This window comes from Alosa alosa, chromosome 22, assembly GCF_017589495.1.
Source record: "Alosa alosa isolate M-15738 ecotype Scorff River chromosome 22, AALO_Geno_1.1, whole genome shotgun sequence".
Lineage (NCBI taxonomy): Eukaryota > Metazoa > Chordata > Actinopteri > Clupeiformes > Clupeidae > Alosa > Alosa alosa.
In genome coordinates this window covers 27,552,617-27,575,116 of record NC_063210.1, presented here as the reverse complement: position 1 = coordinate 27,575,116, position 22,500 = coordinate 27,552,617, and the positions used below count along the sequence as shown (strand labels likewise).

General features: G+C 41.6%; 1 protein-coding gene across 1 annotated transcript in view; it reads right to left on the bottom strand.

Annotated features, from left to right (window-relative positions):
- Window positions 1-9,674: 9,674 nt before the first annotated feature.
- The window catches only part of LOC125287544 (cell death-inducing p53-target protein 1-like), a 16,844-nt gene continuing 4,018 nt past the window's right edge, over window positions 9,675-22,500 (bottom strand). The window contains exons 4-5 of the mRNA XM_048233440.1: window positions 12,169-12,319; window positions 9,675-10,229 (exon numbers count right to left, since the gene is read on the bottom strand). Coding sequence (XP_048089397.1) covers window positions 10,124-10,229; window positions 12,169-12,319 — 257 coding nt within the window. The 3' untranslated portion in view covers window positions 9,675-10,123. The remainder of the gene's footprint in view (window positions 10,230-12,168; window positions 12,320-22,500) is intronic.

Here is a 22,500-nt window from a genome sequence, read left to right as displayed (position 1 = left end):
GCAGGGCCTCTTCTTAATTACCATGGGAAGAACTAAGAAGTACTTTTATTTTTAACTCTTATTTTATTTGGGGTATTTTTATATTTTGATAGGATAGTTGTACTTTTTAGCATGACTTTTTAGTCTTGTATAATAAACTACTTCTAGTAAGGACTTAAAATTCTTTTGATTGTCCGGTCGCTCTCTAAATGGAAACATTTTCCTTCCGCTGTCTGCGGAATAACCCAACTTCTTGTGGACTTAAAATCAAATATCTGTGGAATAGTCGTGATTATCTTGTGTTGATTTGTGTTGAGGCTGCAGAGTTCCACTGGAGTTTAGATGTAAGATAAAGAGGGTGTTACTCTCATGAAAGTGTTTTCGCTTCTTCTGTCTGACAGAAAAGGGAGCTCTTACTACACTGATAAAAGGCTTTAGCATTGATGTGACATGTTGGCTGAGGTGTTAGGGTTAATACTTGTATAATTGTTTTAATTGTTAAGACAGGGGTATGATATGTAGAATATGTTTAGGTTAAGGAGGTGTTCATTTCGACGTTTGAGTATCCCATAACCTGATGGTGGATGCTATTGAAGAAACGTTACAATCCTTATTCTTCTAGATTTGGAGGCTGCTGTCCTTCAATGTCTGCAGTAAGCTCCTCAGGATGTTTTACCAGACTATTGTTGCCAGCATCCCCTTCTATGCAGTGGTATGCTGGGGAGGAAGCACAAAGAAGAAGGATGCGGGGCGACTAGACAGGCTGGTAAGGAAAGCTGGCTCTGTTGTGGGAGCCGAACTGGAGTGTATCACTTCAATATCAGATAAAAGGACCCTGAAGAAACTGATCAACATTTTGGACAATGAGTGTCATCCACTCCACAGCACTATCACAAATCAGAAGAGCTTGATCAGCTGAAGACTATCATGCACAACTGACAGACATTTGTCCCCAGGGCCATTGAACTGTTCAATGCTTCAATTAAGGGAAGAGGAGAGATGGACTTCTCTGCATAGCCTGGATTGTAGACGCACTTAATACTTAACACTTTATACTTCATACTTGACCAATAGCTGTAACCCTATTACTTCAACCTTCATGCACTGATATAGTTTTTTTTATATTAGTTTGGCTACATTATTCTCTTATATGTCCATATTTATTTTATGCTGGTGCACTATTGCACTGTTGGACTTACTTATTTGCACACAGCGCATGCTTTACTAGAACCTAGCAGAGTATATAGCCTACACACATTTGGACTTGTCTATTATTTGAACTCCTTGGCAAAGTGAAACTAACTTCAACGTGTTGTCAATGACAAAACAGTTATACACAGTTAATTACTTTTACTATTGACTGACAACGGGTTACCATCGAAAAGCCTGAAAAAAGCAACACTTACCCCAATAATATTCAAATGATTAAAGAAAAACCTGAGGACATTTATCCTGCAGAGGAGCTGCTGCTTACATCTTGTGTCAGTGTGTCTTCAGCTATGCTTCATGTGCACCTTTTTCGCTATAGACCAGGTTTTTCTTGGTCAGTGGCGTAATGCTTTTTAGATAGTGTAAGATAGCGATTTTTAGATAATGGCCATTGCTAGTCCTTCGGCTCCAGAACACAAACACACGCTGCACAAACAGGAGAAAGGACTCAAGCTGGGAGAGGGATTTACAGCGGCAAGGCCCAATATAAAATATAAATATTTTGTGACTCTAGGGGGAGCTCTAGAGTTGCCAAAAATACCTGACACTACATTGCAGGGACGTGCACAGGAATTTTGAGGGGCAGTTGCTCTGACCTGGAAAAAAGGCACCCCCCCCCCCCAAAAAAAAAAACTCACGGGGTATATGAAGGACTGAGAATAACAAGGTCTTTATTAATATATATATATATATATATATATATACATATATATGTATATATATACATATATATATACATATATACATATATATACACAAAGAAGTAAAACACTGAAATACAGACCTCAATCACCTTAACTACTACTACTAATAACACAGAAAAACATGACTTGAGTCATGAAAATCCCTACATCAATATCCCTGGTCCACATTTTCCTCACATAGTCTAGAATAAAATAATTAATGTGATGCATTACTTCCATCATTCATTCTTCTTGCTAAAACGAAATGTGAGAAAATACTATCAGCAGACATGTAGCTGTTTGCTAATGCCTACCAAAAAAAAATAGTAGGCTAGCCTAGGCTATGTGATAACGGGCTGCTTGTCTGCAAGCTATCTGTCTAATTATTTAGGCTAAACGTGACAAACACTGGATTTATGAAGATTTTAATTCCTTTCATAAAACTTGATGATGATGATCGTTCGTTTGTTATAGCCTACATCACAAACTCACCTTTTCCGACAACGTTGAGTCGTCTCACCCGACAACCGCGACAATCTCCTTCTAGGGCCGCTTATGCAGGCTCAGCTCAGGTGCCGGTCGCGTGCAGCGCTTCTGCCACGTAAACAGAGAGACAGCCCTTCCCCCACTGACTTTCACTTTCGCTGCCCGAATGGAAGTGAATGAGGCTTTGCGATTTTTAAAAAAAAATCTAGTCCTACGAGAAATTCTGCATCCATTGTACGATTTTAATTATTTATTTTCCCCAGTGCCGGTTCAGACCTCCATGGGGTCCTAAGCAAAATCCTGCTAAGGGTCCCTCCTACCTGAACTCTGAGCGTGAAAATGTAACCATTTTTTACAGTAGGCCTATCGTCTGACACCTCAGTGCTCCCAATACAATTATGCCACCCCATTTTGGATGTCTATGGAAGTTACCAAATATAGTGTTTTTCCCTATATAGGACTAGGAGAAAGAAACATAATTGTGTGTGAATCACCTTCACACAGCAACAGGGGCGGAGCTTGAGGGGGTGCGGCACGCCCCCGGCCCGGGACCACTTGGGCCGGTCCGGGCGCCCTCCCCCACCTCCGGTAAGGTGGGGCCGGGCCTCTCCCACGGCACAAGGCGGAGGAGAAGATCATGCAAACGGGTTCTTTTCAATCTTTTTTTTTAGCAGAGTGGGACGTATTAGGCTTATAGGTTGCCCCAGTCAGGGCGAAAGTTATGACTCACGGTTGCTGAAAAGTTTTGAAATTTACTTTGATGATTTAGTAGGTGTAAAATATTGAATAAAATGTTCTGCTGTATGACTGGCTTTATTTTAACTCTCATATTGAACTTAACGACGTGCAAATTTACAAAATTGGATCGTCTCCTACAGGCGTCAATGAGAGAACACTTAAACTTACATGATTTTGGTTTCGATTTTCTAATTGGAGTAAGTCTTTGTGACAACACGTCATGATACATTTGATAATGTTTGATCGTTGTTTTGGTATGAAGCATCTTTTACGTAGCCTAATGAATGCGCTCTAGAAAGTGAAAGTAGCCTAACCTAGGCCTATATAAGCTCTGTGTCTGAGCTGTATGTGCACGTCCAAGAATTGATTACGTTCCTCAAATGGAGAACACATCAATCCCATGGTATTTTTTGCCATAAAATGCATGAAACATGCAAGTTCAAAATCCCGCCGGTAATAATAATAATAATAATAAAGCTTTATTTGTATAGCACCTTTCATACACAGAATGCAGCTCAAAGTGCTTTACATTTGAAACATGTAACACAATAATAGTCAGTCAGTCATTATCAATCACTTTTCTTTGCTGTTTATGTTATACTCAGCAACATATCAAAAATATAGAAAATGACGCCATAAGACTGGCAGCCTTAACCCTCTTACCCCCACAAGCACGCCATATGGCAACTGTGGCAAGGAAAACTCCCATATTCCAGGAAGAAACCTTGAGCAGAACCTGACTTAATAGGGGGGAGCCCATCCGCTTCTGGCTGGCTGCGCCCTCAATAGTAGCAGATGTAGAATAATCTGAAAATGTAGTCTACAGGATAAGATGAGTTAACTAAAAGCTTTCCTGTACAGGTATGTTTTCAGATCTTTTTTAAAAAATATTTACTGAACTCGCCTGCTTGATGTACAGAGGCAGGGTGTTCCATAGTTTGGGGCATAATGGATAAACGCAGCTTCTCCACTTTGTTTGTGGAGCACTTTGGGTAACGATTAAAAGATTAGAATTGGATGATCTAAGTTTCCTTTGTGGTTGATAAGATATTAAAAGCTCAGAGATATATGAAGGTGCTATGCCATTCAGAGCTTTGTAAGTAATTAACATAACCTTAAAATCAATTCTATAGGAAATAGGAGCCAGTGCAGTTCAGCCAACACAGGGTGATGTGTTCTCTCTTCTTAGTCTTAGTTAAAAGTCTAGCCGCAGAGTTCTGTATGAGTGCCAATTTCTTTAGATGTTTTTGGGAAGACCAGTGAAAGTGCATTGCAGTAGTCTAACCTGCTAGTGATAAAGGCGTGAATTAGCTTTTCTGCATCTTGTTGAGTTAAAAGGGCCGCACTTTGGCAATGTTTCTCAAGTGGAAATAGGCTGTCTGAGTAACTTTACTGATATGGGGCTTAAAACTTAACTCTGCATCTAAGATGACACCGAGGCTTGTTACTTTTGGTTTGACCTGGTGTGCCAAGTTCCCCAGATTACTAAGAATAATATCTCGCTTTAGTTTTGGTCCAACCAGAAGTACCTCTGTTTTGTCATCATTTAGTTTCAAAAGTTTTTGCTCATCCACTGATTAATGGAGGTTAGGCATGCAGTGAGGGAGCAAAGGCCATCTGGGTTAGTTGGCTCCACAGAAAGATACAATTGGGTATCATCTCATGTAGCTGTGGAAGTTTACATTATGCTGACTTATGACGTTTCCCAATGGGAGCATATATAGAGAAAATAGCAGGGGACCAAGGCAGCTCCCCTGGGCCACACCAAAAAGGCAAGTCATGTTTTTCAGATACATGATCTCCTAGACTGATATAAAAATCTCTGCCAGTAATGTAGGTTTGAAACCAGTTTAGAGCATTATCAGAGAGACCCACCCACTTTGCAAAGGCGGTGAATTAGGATGCTATGATCAATGGTGTCAAATGCCGCACTCAAATCCAGAAGAATAAGGATTGAGACTTTGTTTGAGTCGGTAGCTAGTCTGAGATCATTGACTATCTTTACTAGAGCCGTTTCTGTGCTGTGATTTGATCTAAAACCTGATTGGAATTTTTCAAGGATACTGTTTTCGTTGAGGAAGGTATTTAACTGATTGCAAACAACTTTTTCAAGTACTTTGCTCAAAAACGATAGATTTGATATAGGCCTGTAGTTGCTCAGATTGGTATGGTCAAGTTTTGACTTTTTAAGTAAAGGTTTCACAACAGCGTTTTAAAAGCAGTTGGAAATATACCTGTTTCTAATGAGGTATTTATTACCTTGAGAAAAAAGGAGCTAAGCCTTCATATACTTTTTGAGGAATGTAGTAGGGATTGGATCTAAAACACATGTTGAAGAGCCGGTTTGAGTTATAATTTTACCAAGCTCAGATTGAGTAATAGTGCTAAAGGACCTTAATTTTGGGGGCTGTTTTTGGGTGTACTATCAAACATATTACTTGTGTTACCAATAGCCTCCCTTATAGAAATAACTTTGTTTTTTGAAGAAGTCTGCAAATTCTTAGCATCTTAGAGAGGATGCCTGACTGAGTGTGTCAAAAGGTGTTTGATGCAATAGCCTATCAATGGTAGAGAACAACACCCTAGAGTTTCTACTGTTTTCAGCAATTACCTTAGAGAAGTGGTTCCTCCTCTCATTCCGAATAGCTCTATTATAATTTGCAATTTTTCTTTTAGAATGGCACGGTGAACCTGTAACTTAGTTTTTCTCCATGTTCTCTCAGCTTTCCTACATGATCTTTTTAGATCATGGATATTTTCGCTCATCCAAGGTGTCAGTTTGCTACAGGGCCTTTTTTAGTCTTTAAGGGTGCCACTCTGTCAAGCAGAGCCCTAATTCACGATTAAGAGCCTCTACCATTTGATCAATGGGATGATGTAAAATATCTAAATTTATGGAGTCTATAAGAGCTATGAACTGCTGTTCTGCTCTAATGTCCAAGAGTCGCGATTTGATTGCAATTTCGGGATGAATTTTTGGAGTATGTAGTACAATATTAAAAGATACACAATGATGATCAGACATATTTATATCATTTACTGATAAGTCTGTGACTTCTATCCCTCTGGAAATGACTAGATCGAGGGTGTTGCCAAGGTTGTGGGTGGGTCCTGTAACATGCTGCTTTAGCTCTAAACTGTCCAACACATTAAGGAACTTACTGGCTTTAGCATCAGTTGTCTTATTGACATGAATATTGAAGTCGCCATTTACAATTATCCGATCATAGCTAGTGATGATGAGCGACATAAGTTCAGAAAACTGGTCGAGAAAGCCAGTCCATAGTTTAGGAGGAGGGCGGTATAAGGTTAATAGAAGTACAACTGGGTCAGCCTTCAGAGTGAGGGCAATATACTCAAAGGAAGCGAATTCGCCAAAGTTGACTCGTGTGCAACTATATTTGTTTGAGAGAATGGAGGCAATTCCACCACCTCGTTTGCCTTGTCTAATTGAGTGGAAGAAATTATAATTTGGGGGACAAGTCTCAACAAGAACAGCTTCGCTGTCTGAAGTCAGCCAGGTTTCAACAAGAAACAGAAAATCCAATTTTTTTTCACTAATAAAATCATTGATTGCAAAGGTTTTGGTAGTAAGTGCACCTATATTTAGTAAACCCATGTTAGCTGAAAATGCCTCTGGCTTTTGAGGAATATGCTGAGGTATGGAAAGAATATTTGTTAGGTTTCTAGTTTTAAATTTGTCTTTTCTTTTTACTATAATGTTGGGTAGAAATCAACGTTGGAATAGAACTATAAGCATAAGTCATGCTATTGCATGACACAGCTTGATCTATGGTAGTAGTATTGTATGTTACCCTGCAGAAAACATTCTCAGACCCATCCACATGTATAATGCCATTCGAATCAATACCTGGGGGGGGGCTGAATCTGTAATATTTTCTGCAGAATGTCAATGTCTCAGTGTGGACGCTATGTTGTCAGAGAGTAGCCTGGCTCCATGTTGGTTTGGGTGGAGACCATCACGCTTCAGCATACTGGGCCTCTCCCAGAACAAGCCCCAGTTGTTTAGCCACGTTACATCTCCGTTTCATATTTGCCTAGGCTACTAGCCTACAATAAATGAATTGAACGAACTCAACTGACAACAGGTATATCTACTGATTCGGTCATTGCGACTACAGAATACAGACTACATACTAATACAATTTGAAGTTTATTTTTGTATTCCTGGCATTGCCTAAACTCATCGTGTGGGAAATCAGGTTATCTGTCAATATTGGGCTTTGAAAGTAAGGGATATTTGCTCAGTAGGGTACATTTTGTAACATTTATAGAGAAACCGAGGGGAAGTTAAATTAGAAATTAGAATCGTTGGAAATTGAAAACACATACAAAAAAATATTCGGGGCTTTTAAAAAGAGATTCGGGGCTTGAGCTCCCGAAGCCACCCCCTCGCTCCGCCAATGCAACCACCCAGCAGTAACTTCTGCATTCAGTGAGATTTGCACCGCCCTAATTTTATTTTTGACTCTTCCCGTCACCGTTGCAACCTCTGAGCGCTCATTCTCCAAGTTAAAGATCATTAAAAACCACTTGAGGAGCACAGTGGGACAGGAGAGACTGAGTGGACTTGCCATGTTGTCCATAGAGAATGAGAGAGCAAAGGAAATGGACATAGGCCTACACAGAGCATCGTGGACGAGTTCGCGGAACGCAAGGCTCGTCGTATGCCCTTCAAATAGGCTAGTGCTGCGTATTATTGTTGTTTTATTATTAGGGGTCATGTAGCCTAATGTTTTTGTTGTTGTTCTCTTGGTTACACTTCGTGTACGTTCGATGGACTTCATAATGACATAGTTGCTCTCCGTGGCGCTGACGCTTGTAAGACCCGCTGTTGCGGGCATGTGTAGCCTATGTTGTAAAATGATGTAATGATGAGTTTAATAGCCTAAAGGGCCCGGTCATGTGCCGCGCCCCCGGCCCGGCTCTGACTTGTTCCGCCACTGCACAGCAATAAATGCCCAGTTTCAGTGTCTGGGCTGTTTGCTTTTGATGCTTGCTATACATATCCCCTTGCAAAAAATAACTGCAGTTTTTTCAAGTACAGTTCAGTTATACCACAGTAGGCTACAGTGCAGTATAGTATTTTCATGTCCAATACTGCATTTCTGTAGGAAAGTACAGTACTATGCAGTACAATGCAGTTTTGTGTCTAAAATACTGCATTCCCTGCATAAGAACTGCAAATATTTTCTCCAAATCTGCGGTTTTCATACTCAGAAATCTGCAGTTTGATACTTGAAGTAATGCAGTTTTTTTGTAAGGGTCTGGTTGTGCTAGTAGCCTACTGGCTGACTGTTCTTCACCTGTGTGTCTGTAGTAGGCAACTTGCCAAAAACATAGGCTATGAACTGGCTCCCCTGATTCTCTTATTATTTCAATATATTTTTCAAACGACTATTTTAAACAATCATTTTAATACTTAATATAGGCCTAATTTACGACGTGCATCTATTGTCCATGCAGCACAGCGAATCAAAGTTAATACATTAGGCTAAAGCTTGACTGAAACATTGTAAAACAATTAGTTATTTTTAAAATGTATGGAAAGAGTGAAATCAACTATTAGTTTCGACGGGTCCTCGCATGTTTCTGCTGAAAAACTGCTAGTTTCATCACGAGCTGCACGTTATGAACGCATTGAAAGATGCGGTTATTTAAAAAAATAAATAAAAATGTAGCCAGTCGCCCGCATTCAAACAAACGGAATATGCGATTATATTTCACAACTTTGTGAAGTAGCCTACTGTGACTGGGAAAGGCTGGCAAGAAAACCGCAGGGGATTCACTTCCCTGTTAGGTAGGCCTATGCTAGACCAGCAACACACTGGAGAGACGCATGTTGACATCAAACTATGGAACGAACGCAAGTTTACCCAAATGCTGTTCCCGCTGTCATTTTCGTGGCGTTTCTTCCATTTTTCATGCCCTGAATTGTAATTCGGTTTCATGTTCATCTTCTTAATGTATCAGGCACTGTCGCTATAACTGTATAGGGCCTACTAACTTGACTCAAGAGGAGACGGGGGAGGGGGCCTTCATTAACTTGCAGGGCCCTACGCAACTTGCGTAGTGTGCGTATAGGGAGAACCGGCCCTGATTTCCCCCCCTCAGATAGGGCAACGAGTCTAGACCTGAGCAACCCCCATGTGCACGTCCCTGCTAGGCCTACTGTACATTGGATGCCTTAAAGGAAATGTTGATCAGGAACAGCGGCAGTTTTAAAAGAAGCCAACAATGTGAAAAAACAACTAAAGTGCCATCATACACCAAATATGCAGATGCCTACATGTATACATGATGAGGAGATAAAGAGCAACTTTCAACAGAATGTTTCCCAAGAGCCAGGAAGGTAGCCATTAGTTAGGCCTACATGGTAAAAAAAGCAAAGCCTAAGTAATGCATTAATAAATGAAAATGACTTCCATATAAGATAATGAATTATCATGTGGGGCACTTCTAATGGAACTGTTACAAACGAATGACATGAGTTTTTATAAAACATAAATGTGACAATACTATTGAGTCCGAGTCACTAGCTACACCAATGATTGCAGCTTTTAAGATTTGGTAATTGCATTTATTCAAATTTGATTTCTTATAATGCTAATCACGGTTTTTAAGATAAACTAAATTAAATTCCTTCATGTCCTCTGGCACTTACTAGGTCCCTGGTTTAGGGTGAGAGGAGTATAACACACACACACACACACACACACCTCCAGGAGGTTTAGGGTGAGAGGAGTATAACACACACACACACACACACACACACACACACACACACCCCCCTACTTTATGGAGTGGTTATGGAACACATATGAAGTTTACTGTAATGTATTTATATAAACATAAGCAGACATACGAACTGGAATATGCAGTAACTATGGTAACATATTTATGATATAAATGGCTGCTTGGTGGTTAGTATAGTAAAATCTTCTTTTGTCTCTGGATGGTACAGTTGGCACCAAGCAGAGGGTAGAGAGGTGGCACTGGTCCCTGGTTCACATGCGCTTGTAGACGTGGATGAGCCGGTTGCACTTGGGGCAGTGGTGATGGACGTCCTTTACGGAGTCCACGCAGAACGGAATCAGACAGCATGGCCAGCACCTGCAGCAGCATGGAGAGAGGACGTCACACACACACACACAGACATCATGTACACACACACACACATCATCACACACACACACACACACACACACACACACACACACACACACACACACACACACACACACACACACACACACAGACACACACAAAAAAACACACACAAACATAATGTACACACACACATGCACAGACACACAAACACACATCATGTACACACACACAAACACACACCTGTTGTCTCTCTTTTGTGTTTGTGTGAGCATGTGTCTCTCTGTGTGAGTCTAAATGTGTACGTGTGTGTGTGTGTATCCAGTATGTGTGTAACAGAGGTCGTAATTCGTCCGCCGCTCACAGCCCTCGAACCCGCCACCTCGACACACACCGGCATGGGAGTCGAGCGCTCTAATCACTGAGCTAAAAGTCCAGGCTTCCAACTCAGCGGTTAGAAGCCAGACATCCCAAGTCTCCCGGGAGTCTCCCGCATATTGATAGCGGCTCCCTGACGCCCGCAAATTAGATAAAATCTCCCGGAATCTAGAGTGAGCGATCAAGAGCGCGCATGCGAGACCGCGTGTGCATCTGAGTGAAGCGCGCACACGAGGGGAGAGAGAGAGAGAGGTGGTGCGTGTGTGTCTGAGCGCATCAAAGACAGAGAGCATCCTGATTGGCCTGTTTCGCTAAATCAACCAATCAGTTTTCAGTGTAGGCGGGCTTTTATGTCTTTTCTCCCGAACTTAATTAATCAGTTCAGTAGAAACAGGAGCCGCCATGGTAGAGTCAGTGCCTCAAAAAAAAGAAAAATGTAAGACCCATTTCAAAGTGTAGGCTACCCTTGTCTCATAAGAGTAAAACATAATGATGGACCTAGTCTTGCACGATGCACTGTTTGTAAACAGTGACTTTAGCATTGCCCACAGCGGGTTAAATGATTGCAAAAGACATGTTGAGGTGAGTTTAACAAGTGTCAATTCATGTGCATATTATTCAGGCCTATAGCCTACTAGATGGCTAGTTGCCAAGGCTACATGAAAAGACCAAACTACCAAAATCTACATATTTTATTTTCACAATTTCTATCTATATTTTTTTTTGGGGGGGGGGGGCTTTGTGATGCCTCCCTGAAATGACTTTTTGCAAGTTGGGATGTCTGAGAAGCGCTCTTAAGGTTAGGGCTGTGAGGATTTACAAGTGCAACTAGCATGCTAGCAACTAGCATGCTAACATGTGTGTTGGTAAACCTCCCTCCTGATGTCTCAAGAGTAGTGCAGGCTAGCAACCTGGACGTTTAGCTTGATTGCTAACATGCTCGACATCTGATCCGAGGTGCTGCTGTTAGCAGCTTGGACGTTTAGCTTGATTGCTAGGATGCTCGACATCTGATCTGACGTGCTGTTGTTAGCAGCCTGGACATTTAGCTTGATTGCTAGCGTGCTCGACATCTGATCCGAGGTTCTGCTGTTAGCAGCCTGGACCTTTAGCTTGATTGCTAGCATGCTCGACATCTGATCCGAGGTTCTGCTGTTAGCCGCCTGGACGTTTAGCTTGATTGCCTGCTGTTAGCAGCCTGGACGTTTAGCTTGATTGCTAGCATGCTCGACATGTGATCCGAGGTGCTGCTGTTAGCAGCCTGGACGTTTAGCTTGATTGCTAGCACGCTGGACATCTGATCCAAGGTGCTGCAAGTCCGGGCGTGTGCAGGGCTGAACGGCAAGGTTTAACACAACGCAGGTTACATGTACATCTGTGTGTGTGTGTGTGTGTGTGTGTGTGTGTACATCTGTGTGTGTATAAGTGTGTGTGTGTGTGTGGTGTGTGTATGTACATCTTTGTGTGTAAGAGAGAGAGAATGAGTGTGTGTGTGTGTATGTACATCTTTGTGTGTAAGAGAAAGTGAGAGAGAGATAGTGTGTGTGTGTGTTACTATGTTACTAACCCCACAATACAGAGTCCTCCACTGACGAGCCAGGTCAGCAGTCCGTTCTCCGGGACTGTGCGAGTGACCACGTTCTCCTGACAGTGAGGGCACACCATCTGACCAGGGGCCTCCCCCAGGTTAGGGGCAATCACCACCGTGGTCACAGCAACTGAGAGAGAGAGAGAGAGAGAGAGAGAGAGAGAGAGAGAGATAAATACACACAAACACACAGATAAATACATACACAAATACACACAGACACACACACACACACACACACACACACACAGATAAATATACACACATGTGGGCAAATATACACACAATTGCTAACACCCACACAAACAGTCCAACAAAGAAATGTCAGGACACAGCTCACTCTACTGAAGGGCATGAGCATACTGACCTCTAGTGGCATAATCCAAATTTGACAGCAGCCAATATCCTAGTCCATTATGCACATTAGGGGTAAAGGTGGCACCTACGCCTCCATATGTAGAGGCTGCCACTTGCCCTTGCCATTAAATCTACTAAACCCCTCTTCTACTGCCCCCCCCATAAATGCACAAATAGGCTGACACCAGACATAATATCACTGCATTTCTTACATCCAGTAGCTATATGCATGTGACAATAAACTTCCTTGTATCCTTGTATCTTGGTCAACACAACTAATTGTGGACGATGCTACATGGCTTCACATCCCAGATATAATAAAGAGAAATAACTGGGCAAGCTTACTCTGACAGGCAACCACCACAACTAACCTGTTCCACTAAACCATGCTTTACTAAAAGCTAGCAGAGTATATAGCCTACACACATTTGCACTGGTCTATTATTTGAACTCATTGGCAAAGTGGTCGTGGTCCGCCTGATCACAGAATCCTCGTCTTTACCACTACAGCCCCGGTCTACCTAACTACTTCTTGCAGAGTGCAGTGTTGTGGTTTGTATATGTTTAAGGTTATTACAGTGCATGAAAATGCACTGTACTGTTCTTCGTAGGCTTATTGGGGGCCAAGCAGCGAAGCTGCGAAGCCCCATTGCGTTTCTTTGATTTCTTACTATTATTATTATTATTTAACATCTTTCTTCCGCCATGGGAGTCTATGGCAGCCCATAGAACCGTCTGGTAAAAAGTTGTGAAATTTGGCACACCGATTGGGGACAGTCCCATGATTAATTTCACCAAGTTTCATGTCGGCTCCTCGAGGACTCTAGCGCCACCAACAGGCCAAAGTTGGACATGCGTTCACGCACGTAACTTTTGACCTGTTGATCCAATTTTGAAAAATGAGGTACCGTTGGAATCCTTGGACCAAGCCGAGTTCAACGCACCCTATGACGTCATTTTCCGCCATGATGGATTTTCCGCCATATTGGATTTTAGTGAAAGTGAAACTAAAACTTCACAGGTCACAAATTTTGTCCGATCGTCACCAAACTTGACACACATGCTCTTCAGACCAAGCCGCACAAAAGTTATTCCTTTTCGCCTTCGAACTAAAACCGCTCACACAGAATAACAGCCAATCGACATTTGCGCGGCCGCCAAACAGGAAGTGAGCTCATAATTTAGCAACCCATTCATCTATCATAACCAAACTTAGTCCATGGACTCAGGACCCAATCAGGGGACGCCAAGAAATCTGGTGACCTTTGACCTCTAGGGGCGCTGTAATTAAGAAACATGCCTTTTGGCCTGTAGCAGCAGTTGTGCTTAGAATTAATACCCATTAGTGGTGTCTGTTACTACTGTTGAAGGTCCTTAGGCCGACCCAAGCCAACTTGTGATGTCATCGTAATTGATTCGGCCGCCATATTGGATTAAATCAAAAACACAAAAAAGTTTTGGCAGGTCACAAATTTCATCTGTTCCTCACCAAAATTGGCAGAGACCATCTTCAGACCATGCCTGATGAGTGCATTGCTTTCTGGAACAATTGACAGAAGCTTTGGCCTGTACCAGCCAATAAAAATTTGTGGCGAAGCCGCCAAACAGGAAGTGATTTCATATCTCAGCAACGCTTTCATGTATCAAAACCAAACTTAGTACAAGTACCTCAGACCACATCGGGAGGATGCTCAAGAAATTTGGTGACATTTGACCTCTAGGGGGCTCCGTAATTGACAAAAATGCATTTTGGCCAGTAGTTGCTGATGCGCATTATTTTGCAATGGAAGTCAATGGCAGCCCATAGAACCGCCTGCTAAAAAAGTTATACAATTTGGCACACTAATTGGGGACAGTCCAATAATTCATTTCACCAAGTTTCATGCCGGCACCTCAAGCTTAGCGCCACCAACAGGCCAAAGTTGGACTTGTGTTCACGGATCTAACTTTTGACCTGTTGACTCGAATGGCAAAATGAGGTATCATTGGAATCCTTGGGCCAAGCCGAAGTTCAACACACCCTATGACGCCAATTTTGACCTCTGTGTTTAAATCACAGCAAGTGTGATCATATCTCAGTCAATCTTTTATTTTTGATGTGAAACTGATGACAGCAAGTTCCATCTAGTTCATTCTAATGTGTGCGTGCAAGGGTGGGACGGGGTGGGATGGGCAGGGGCGGTTGCGGCGGTGGGCTGGCTGGGGGAGGGGGCGGCGACACTCAGCCCTGGTTCAGCCCCACAAAATCAGTTATGTTTTGATGTGAAACTTGACCTTGTAACTCAGCCAATCTTGGGTTGTATGGCATGGAACTTGCTGTGACTGCTTAAGGCTATATGTCTGATAAAACGGCATTGACTTACATGGCAAATCTGGCCTGCTGATCTCACTGCTTGGCCCCCTCATTGCTGCTTGCAGCTATATTTCTTCTTATTATTATTACAGTGCATGAAAATGCACTGTACTGTTCTTCCAAATGTTCTTATTATTCTTCTAACGCATTTAATGCCGCATCAACCATTTAACATAGAAAATTCATTCAAACTTTGTTACGTACAGTAGGTCTTACTTAGGACATGGGTGCTTTGTACTTTTCAACTTTAATACTAAACTATTAATTAAAAACTACTCAAAATTTCCCCATGGACTTAACATTGGCTGATGACATCACAATCGGGCTGTTAAGCAATTAGACTCCTAGGCCAGGTGTTCCGGCCACCTGCATCAACTGTCAGTTTCTCAGGCTTTAACTCATTGAGTGCCAAAAACGTAATCCTTCCCATGCGTTGAGTGCCAAAAATGTAATATTACGTTTTTAGCTTTTTTTTTTAATGACGAAACTAGACACTCTAACACAGCGTTTCTCAAACTATGGGCCGCGGAGCCGTGGAGTGAAATTAGGCCCGGTGCTTCGTGTAATAATTTGCTGCGCAATTGATCAAGGAATCGCGGACCGACAGAAAAAGAAAACAAACGTTTTTGCATTCAGGAGGAAATACTTAATTCGATGTCATTAGACATAGAGACGTACAATTAAGTAGTGGTATGAGCGTTCATTCAATGCATGCATGCACGTGACAAAAACCAAAACTACCCGATAACGTTGGTAGCAAAGCTCCGCTTCAACCTGTCGGAAGGCTGTTTAATTAATAGATTTAATAGAACTACGTGGATTCTTGCAATTTCCATACAAACAGAGCAGAGACTGTATATAATACACTGTCTAGCATTGAGTGAAAACGCACAATCTGGACATTTTATCATAACTCGGTTGCCGCTTTGGGTCGAATCAGTGACGCATGCACGTCAGCTCAAAACCAGGCCATTTTCGTGGGTCTATCACTAGGTGGCAGTCTCGCCAGGTCACTTCCCGGAAACTTTACAGGCAACACTTCATATTTCATGAAAGACGTTATATCTCCATTTCTAGAAAATAAACAGCGATTTTGATGAAAACTAGCCACTGTTTAGCTTGGGATTTCTCAGGAACAGAGGCGTGTAGAAATACACGGTTTGCACCCACTGAGAGCTTAATGTCTCACCTTTGAAACGAGCCATTGTATGTGTTCATAGCTATAACACAGAATATGCTGTGGCTGTACAAAAATCATCAACAATGGTCTAGATTGCTGGCACTCTAGGACAAAGCTTCCAAAAACAGCTTGGCATTCAATGAGTTCAGCATACAGTGTCATTCTCACATCTTGTTCAACTGTTTCCTCTGTCCACAACATAATTTAACCATTTAAACTATCCACCTATTTAACTGTTCAGTCATTCCAACTATATTAAACCTCATTTACCTAGCAAATCATTTAACATTTTAAACTATCCACCTATTTAACTGTTCAGTCGTTCCAACTATATTAAACCTCATCTAGGCCTACCTCGCAAATAATTTAACCTTTTAAACTATCCACCTATTTAACTGTTCAGTCATTCCAACAATATTAAACCTCATCTACCAAGCAAATAATTTAACCATTTAAACTATCCACCTATTTAACTGTTCAGTCATTCCAACTATATTAAACCTCATCTACCTAGCAAATAATTTAACCATTTAAACCAGTGTTTTTCAACCTTTTTTGTGCCACGGCACACTTTTGACACTTAAAATGTCCCTCGGCACACTAACATCCTGTGTGATTTGTAGGTGACTATAACTATAATTGAATTGTTGTTATGAACTGAATGTGATGATTCTGTGAATACTGGATATGGGAGCCCCGTTGTACAATGCCTGCATACCACAAATAGTGCAATCATACAATCAATGAGAGCATGTGATTATAAATTATTTGATGCAACAGTTGCTTTTCTGGACCAGTGAGTGACATTTGGGTAATTTTCTGCAGCACACCTGATCTCTCACAGCACACTAATGTGCCCCGGCACAGTGGTTGAAAAACACTGATTTAAACTATCCACCTATTTAACTGTTCAGTCATTCCAACTATTAAAGGTCTCATTCACTGAGAAACCGTTTAATACTTGTTACTTTCGAAATACTATAGCTCACTCCAAGTTGCATATGCATGCTGCACGTGAAAATGATCTTCTACCCCCATTGCCCGCATTAGCCAATGAAAGAAAATACACGGAAAAACAAGCGAATCAGAAAGAGCCCTTCCCAATGAGGCCGAAGGGAAACTGATTATTCATGGCCTCGCCCACCTTGGCTTGTGACCGCCTACAGGAAGACTGGAAGATTTTGCGGCTAAGGGATTGTCTCTCTGCAGCTAGTAGGAGTTAACAGCAAGTTGCTAACATGGCGGAAAAAAATCGTGCCTGTGTTATTTGTGGCAATAACACATCAATGTTGCATGTCTTGCCTTAGAAACATGAGTTGAGGAAGAAATGGTTCGGATTTATTGTTGGAACACCACCACCGAAGTAATGCAACATTAGTTCTGTGTTCCAATCATTTCGACCACACTCACTGCCTACAGTTAGAAAGTGGTTTTGCATCGATGTTCTGAAAACCTGGTTCTGTAACGTCATTATGATCGACCACCAGCTCACAGGCTGTAAGTACAAACAAACTTTTCCACCTAACGTCTGTTACAAAATAGCATGTTCATATTCTTCACGTTAGCATGCATGAAAAGGGTAGCCTACAAGCTAGGCTTAGGCTAGCCTATATTACAGGAAGCTACACCAGGCACGTAACTGAAGTGTTCTGTTCGCGACGTGTAAAATCAGAGAATGTCTAATAGGAAGGGCTCTGGTAAAATCCATTAGAGGAATGGTCTATTTTCCCGAACGTAGCCTACAGGCCACAAACACGCCAGGTGTAGCTACTTCCATTGATTAGGCCTATTGGAAGCTAATTGTTGCAGTACATAACGCGAACAGAATGCTTCAGTTACGTGCCTGGTGTAGCTACACGCATAAGAAACTGACCACACTACCCAGAGATTTAGCTTGTTGAACCTATAATCTTCTAACCTAAGTGTTAAACCACAAATAATAATATTAGCAACAATATCTTATGCTCAACTAAGTAATGCGGTATTGTTCTAGTCTAAACAGGGAAAATCAAAAACACAATACCCGTGCACTATTAGGCTAAGTTGCTATCACTAGAGCTCAGGTATTTACACTTCAGTCTAATTTATGTCTTCTTGCCATTATTACATTGACCTTTGTAGGCCTACAATGATGTTTTGTTTGATTACTTGCTGTTTACTTAGTGTTTTGTATGTCTTCCAGAGCACATCCTCATGGCAGGCTACACAGCTTTCTAGCCTACATTGGGTCATCACGTTAGAAGCAAAGGTTTGTGATCTAACTTTTATTGTTGTGCTAGTTAGTTTCTAGAAGTCTTTTTCTAGTAAGCTAATACAGGTTCTTATGTGCTCGTCAATGTTTGGGAAAGTCAATTCATGGATTTCTTCAGGTCACCTTCCACAGGTGTATAAAATCAAGCACCTCGATTATGAATGTAGACTGCATGGTGCTTGATTAATACACCTGTGTAAATGGACCTGATGAAACCCATGAATTGCATAACAGATAGAATTGATATTACCGAATGTCTTCTTGTGGGTGTGCTACTTAGTACATCATACACCTTACCACAGTGACTAAAATATTTTTGTTTCCATTGTGCCAGTACAGTTTTGTGTGAGATAGTGAATGTCCTGTGTACTATTAGTATCTTGTAACTTGACAGTAATACACATTTATTTACTTTAGGTACCCAAACAGAATACTTAATGAAAAGTATGAGTATTGATACAAGCACTTTGCATACACCATGGGCATGGGGACCTGCTACCTCTACTGCCATCAAGCCTGTTCATCCAAGGCCAGCTAGAAGACCTCGGGTTGATCAAGAGGAGGAGGAGGATGAAAGCGACATCTCCACAATAACACCTGATGGCTCCACCTATGGCCCAGCGCAATCAAAGAGCAATGTAATAGAATCATCACAGCCAACGAATGTGTTTTGTGTGTGGTCCCTTCGGATCCCCAGGACAATACAAGCCGAAACAGCAACTCAGACCTTTTTCCCTAAATAATCCCAGCACCATCTTACAAAGGATCTGTAGGCCAGATGTCTGCATCGTCTGGCAAAAAGAGGACATTGTTAATTCTGTGCATAGTTTGGATGTTCTTGTTTTGTGTTTGCATTATTTTAATAGACTGCAATATTACTATGTCATTGTTTCACGGACCACCTAGCAAAAAAAAAAAAACAGTAGACCTACTTCAACAGTATATTACACAATAGGCCTTCTCACTGAACCACCTTGCTTGTTGTCTTTGCACCTTGCTTATGGTGTCAGAGGATTCATATGATTTAAACTGGCATAGGTTACATCAGTGTTGCAGAACTGTTTGGATTTACATACAAGTTGGTTCAATATTGCAAACAACTCATCTATTATATTTTACCACATCTACTTGTGGAACACTTGAGATTGAGTACCACTGCTGTATGTAAATATAATGAAGTTATTTATTGAAAATTGACCTGTTTTGTATATTTGTTTTAGGAGTTTCATCAGTTTTTGTCCCTTTTAAGCTAAAGGTTTCTTACATTTCATATCTTCTGTCTCACAGAGGGCCATAGTAGTCATAGTCGAATGTTTAGTGCATTTTGAAGGGAGTACATTATGTTAAGGCAGACTGGTTCTAATCCTGGGTACAGGGTCATACAGACAACAGGGGTACTGGTGTTGCCCATTTTTCTAACCACATGAGCAATCCCCTTATGAAAAAGTAGTGTAGGAATAGTATTTTGGGACAAAATATTATAGTAATCTTATAGGAATACATATTTTGGGACATACTGTAGAAGTACTACTAATAACTCTATAATATCCTATAACTGCTATAGTTTTGTCTATAGTAGTCTTATACTATAAGATTCCAGTAGTTTCCTAAGGGTCATACGTGACAGAAAACAACTTGAGTAGGCTAGCCTCTGCCAATGTAGGCTATCAAAGCCATAGTTTATACTCATTACTGGAGAAGTCTTGCAGCACACGTTCTCTGCCGGTGCAATTCCAGCGAAATATAGCTAGGAGTAGGTAAGTGTGTTTGCATTTAGAACTATATATATATATATATATTGAGCTATAACCAAGTGGTCTTTCAATGATCGTTATGGTTTGAATTCCATGATACTATCTATTCCGATAGCATACAATTAGCAGGCTAGGTCAGTGGCTGAACTGCATTTAGGGTGCTTATAACCTGTGTTGTGAAGTAAAATATCTACTAGGAAGATTGCAAAGACTTTTGACTGTGTAAAGAAATAGGTCTTTATTTTAAAACGTTTCCAACTGTTTATTACTTGAATGCAAGATGACTATTGCCACAAACGTTTACCTCTTTTAGGAGAAATTTTAAGCGGACATGCAATTGTTACCATTCTATTAAACCAACGTTCACCGACAAACGATCAGGAAGCGGTTCTTCTTCCTACTCGGATCAAACACATGAAGTTGTATCTCCGAAGACATTTTGTGCAACAGTTTTGACTCGAGTTTTAGCCAGGTTTAGCACTGTAAAGTTGAATATGGAGCATAGCACAGGCAGAATCGGATGAGGACGCACTGGAGGAAGCGTCACAGTACTGTTAGCCAATCAGAGGTGACTTCATTAGCATGTCATTAATATTCATGACTAGAGGCGAAATCCAGTCGTTCCTCCCCGCCCACCTTCCCCACCAAACTAGAACAGCATGAAACAGACGCAGGAGCATTTCTTTCACCAAAACCGGCTCACAGGGCATTCATCAATACTACAGACCACTGCAAAATTAATGAAAAAACCATGAGATGAGACCTTTAAACCTCATCTACCTAGCAACCAATATAGCAACCATGTCAAATACCCTAGTAACAGCCTAGCAACCACTTCCACACTTCCACAACCTAGCAACCAATGAGTTTAACCTAGCAACCAGCATAGCAACCACCACAACTAAACTAGCAACAGCCTAGAAACCACCTCAAGTACCCTAGCAACAGACTAGCAACCATGTCAAATGCCCTAGCAACAGCCTAGCAACCATGTCAAATACCCAGGCAACAGCCTAGCAACCACTTCCACAGTTACAACCTAGCAACCAATATAGCAACCAATGACTTTAACCTAGCAACCAGCATAGCAACTACCACAACTAACCTAGCAACAGACTAGCAACCACCTCAAGTACCATAGCAACAGCCTAGTAACCATGTCAATACCCTAGCAACAGCCTAGCAACCACTTCCACAGTTACAACCTAGCAACCAACATAGCAACCAATGAGTCTAACCTAGCAACCAGCATAGCAACCACCACAAGTAACCTAGCATCAGCCTAGCAACCACCTCAAGTACCCTAGCAACAGCCTATCAATCATGTCAGATACCCTAGCAACAGCCTAGCAACCACCACAACTTCAACCTAGCAACCACCATAGCAACCAACAGGATTACCTAAGCAACCAGCATAACAACCACTTAATTTGGCATAACAACCAACATATGTACCCTAGCAACACTATTGCAACTATATCTGCATTATTTGTTTTTTCTCTGTATGATATTTTACACTGTATTTCCTTCAGGTAATAATAATAATAATAATAATAATAATAATAAGCTTTATTTGTATAGTACCTTTCATACACAGAATGCAGCTCAAAGTGCTTTACATTTGGAGCATTTAACACGGTACCTCTGGGGTTTAGCCTCCTTGCTAGTGACTAACGCTAGCACCTGCCATATGGGGTTTAGCGTCCTTGTTAGTGACAAATGCTAGCACCTATGGGTTTTAGCGTCCTTGCTAGTGACTAACAGACAGAAGCATCCATGGGGTTTAGCATCCTTGCTAGTGACTAACGCTAGCACCTGCCGTATGGGGTTTAGCCTCCTTGGTAGTGACAAATGCTAGCACCCATGAGGTTTAGCGTCCTTGCTAGTGACAAATGCTAGCACCTATGGGGTTTAGCGTCCTTGCAAGTGACTAACAGACAGAAGCATCCATGGGGTTTAGCATCCTTGCCAGTGACAAACGCTAGCACCTCTGGGGTTTAGCGTCCTTGCCATCACGCCCGCCCCCAGTCTGACAGGCTGGATGTTTGCAGGTTTACAGGCACAGGGCTGTGTGACAGTGTTGTAACACCACACAGCTTACATTTAGACACCACAGTTTCACATTCAGGTCTACAAAACCTGAGAGAACACTCTTGTGTGTGTGTGTGTGTGTGTGTGTGTGCATTTGTGTGTGTGTGTGTGTGGGTGAGTGTGACAAGGGGGAATGGAAAGACCACTCTGTGTGTGTATGCGTAGTTGGTGGAGATGGCTGAGTGTGTGTTGTTGTGTAGTTAGGCAGTTAAGATGGAGATGGCTGCTCACCTGTCTGTGTGTGTCTTATGTTATTTTATTTGTCCTTGACGGAAATTTGTCCTCTGCATTTGTGTGTGTGTACTTCTGTGTGTGTGTGGGTGTG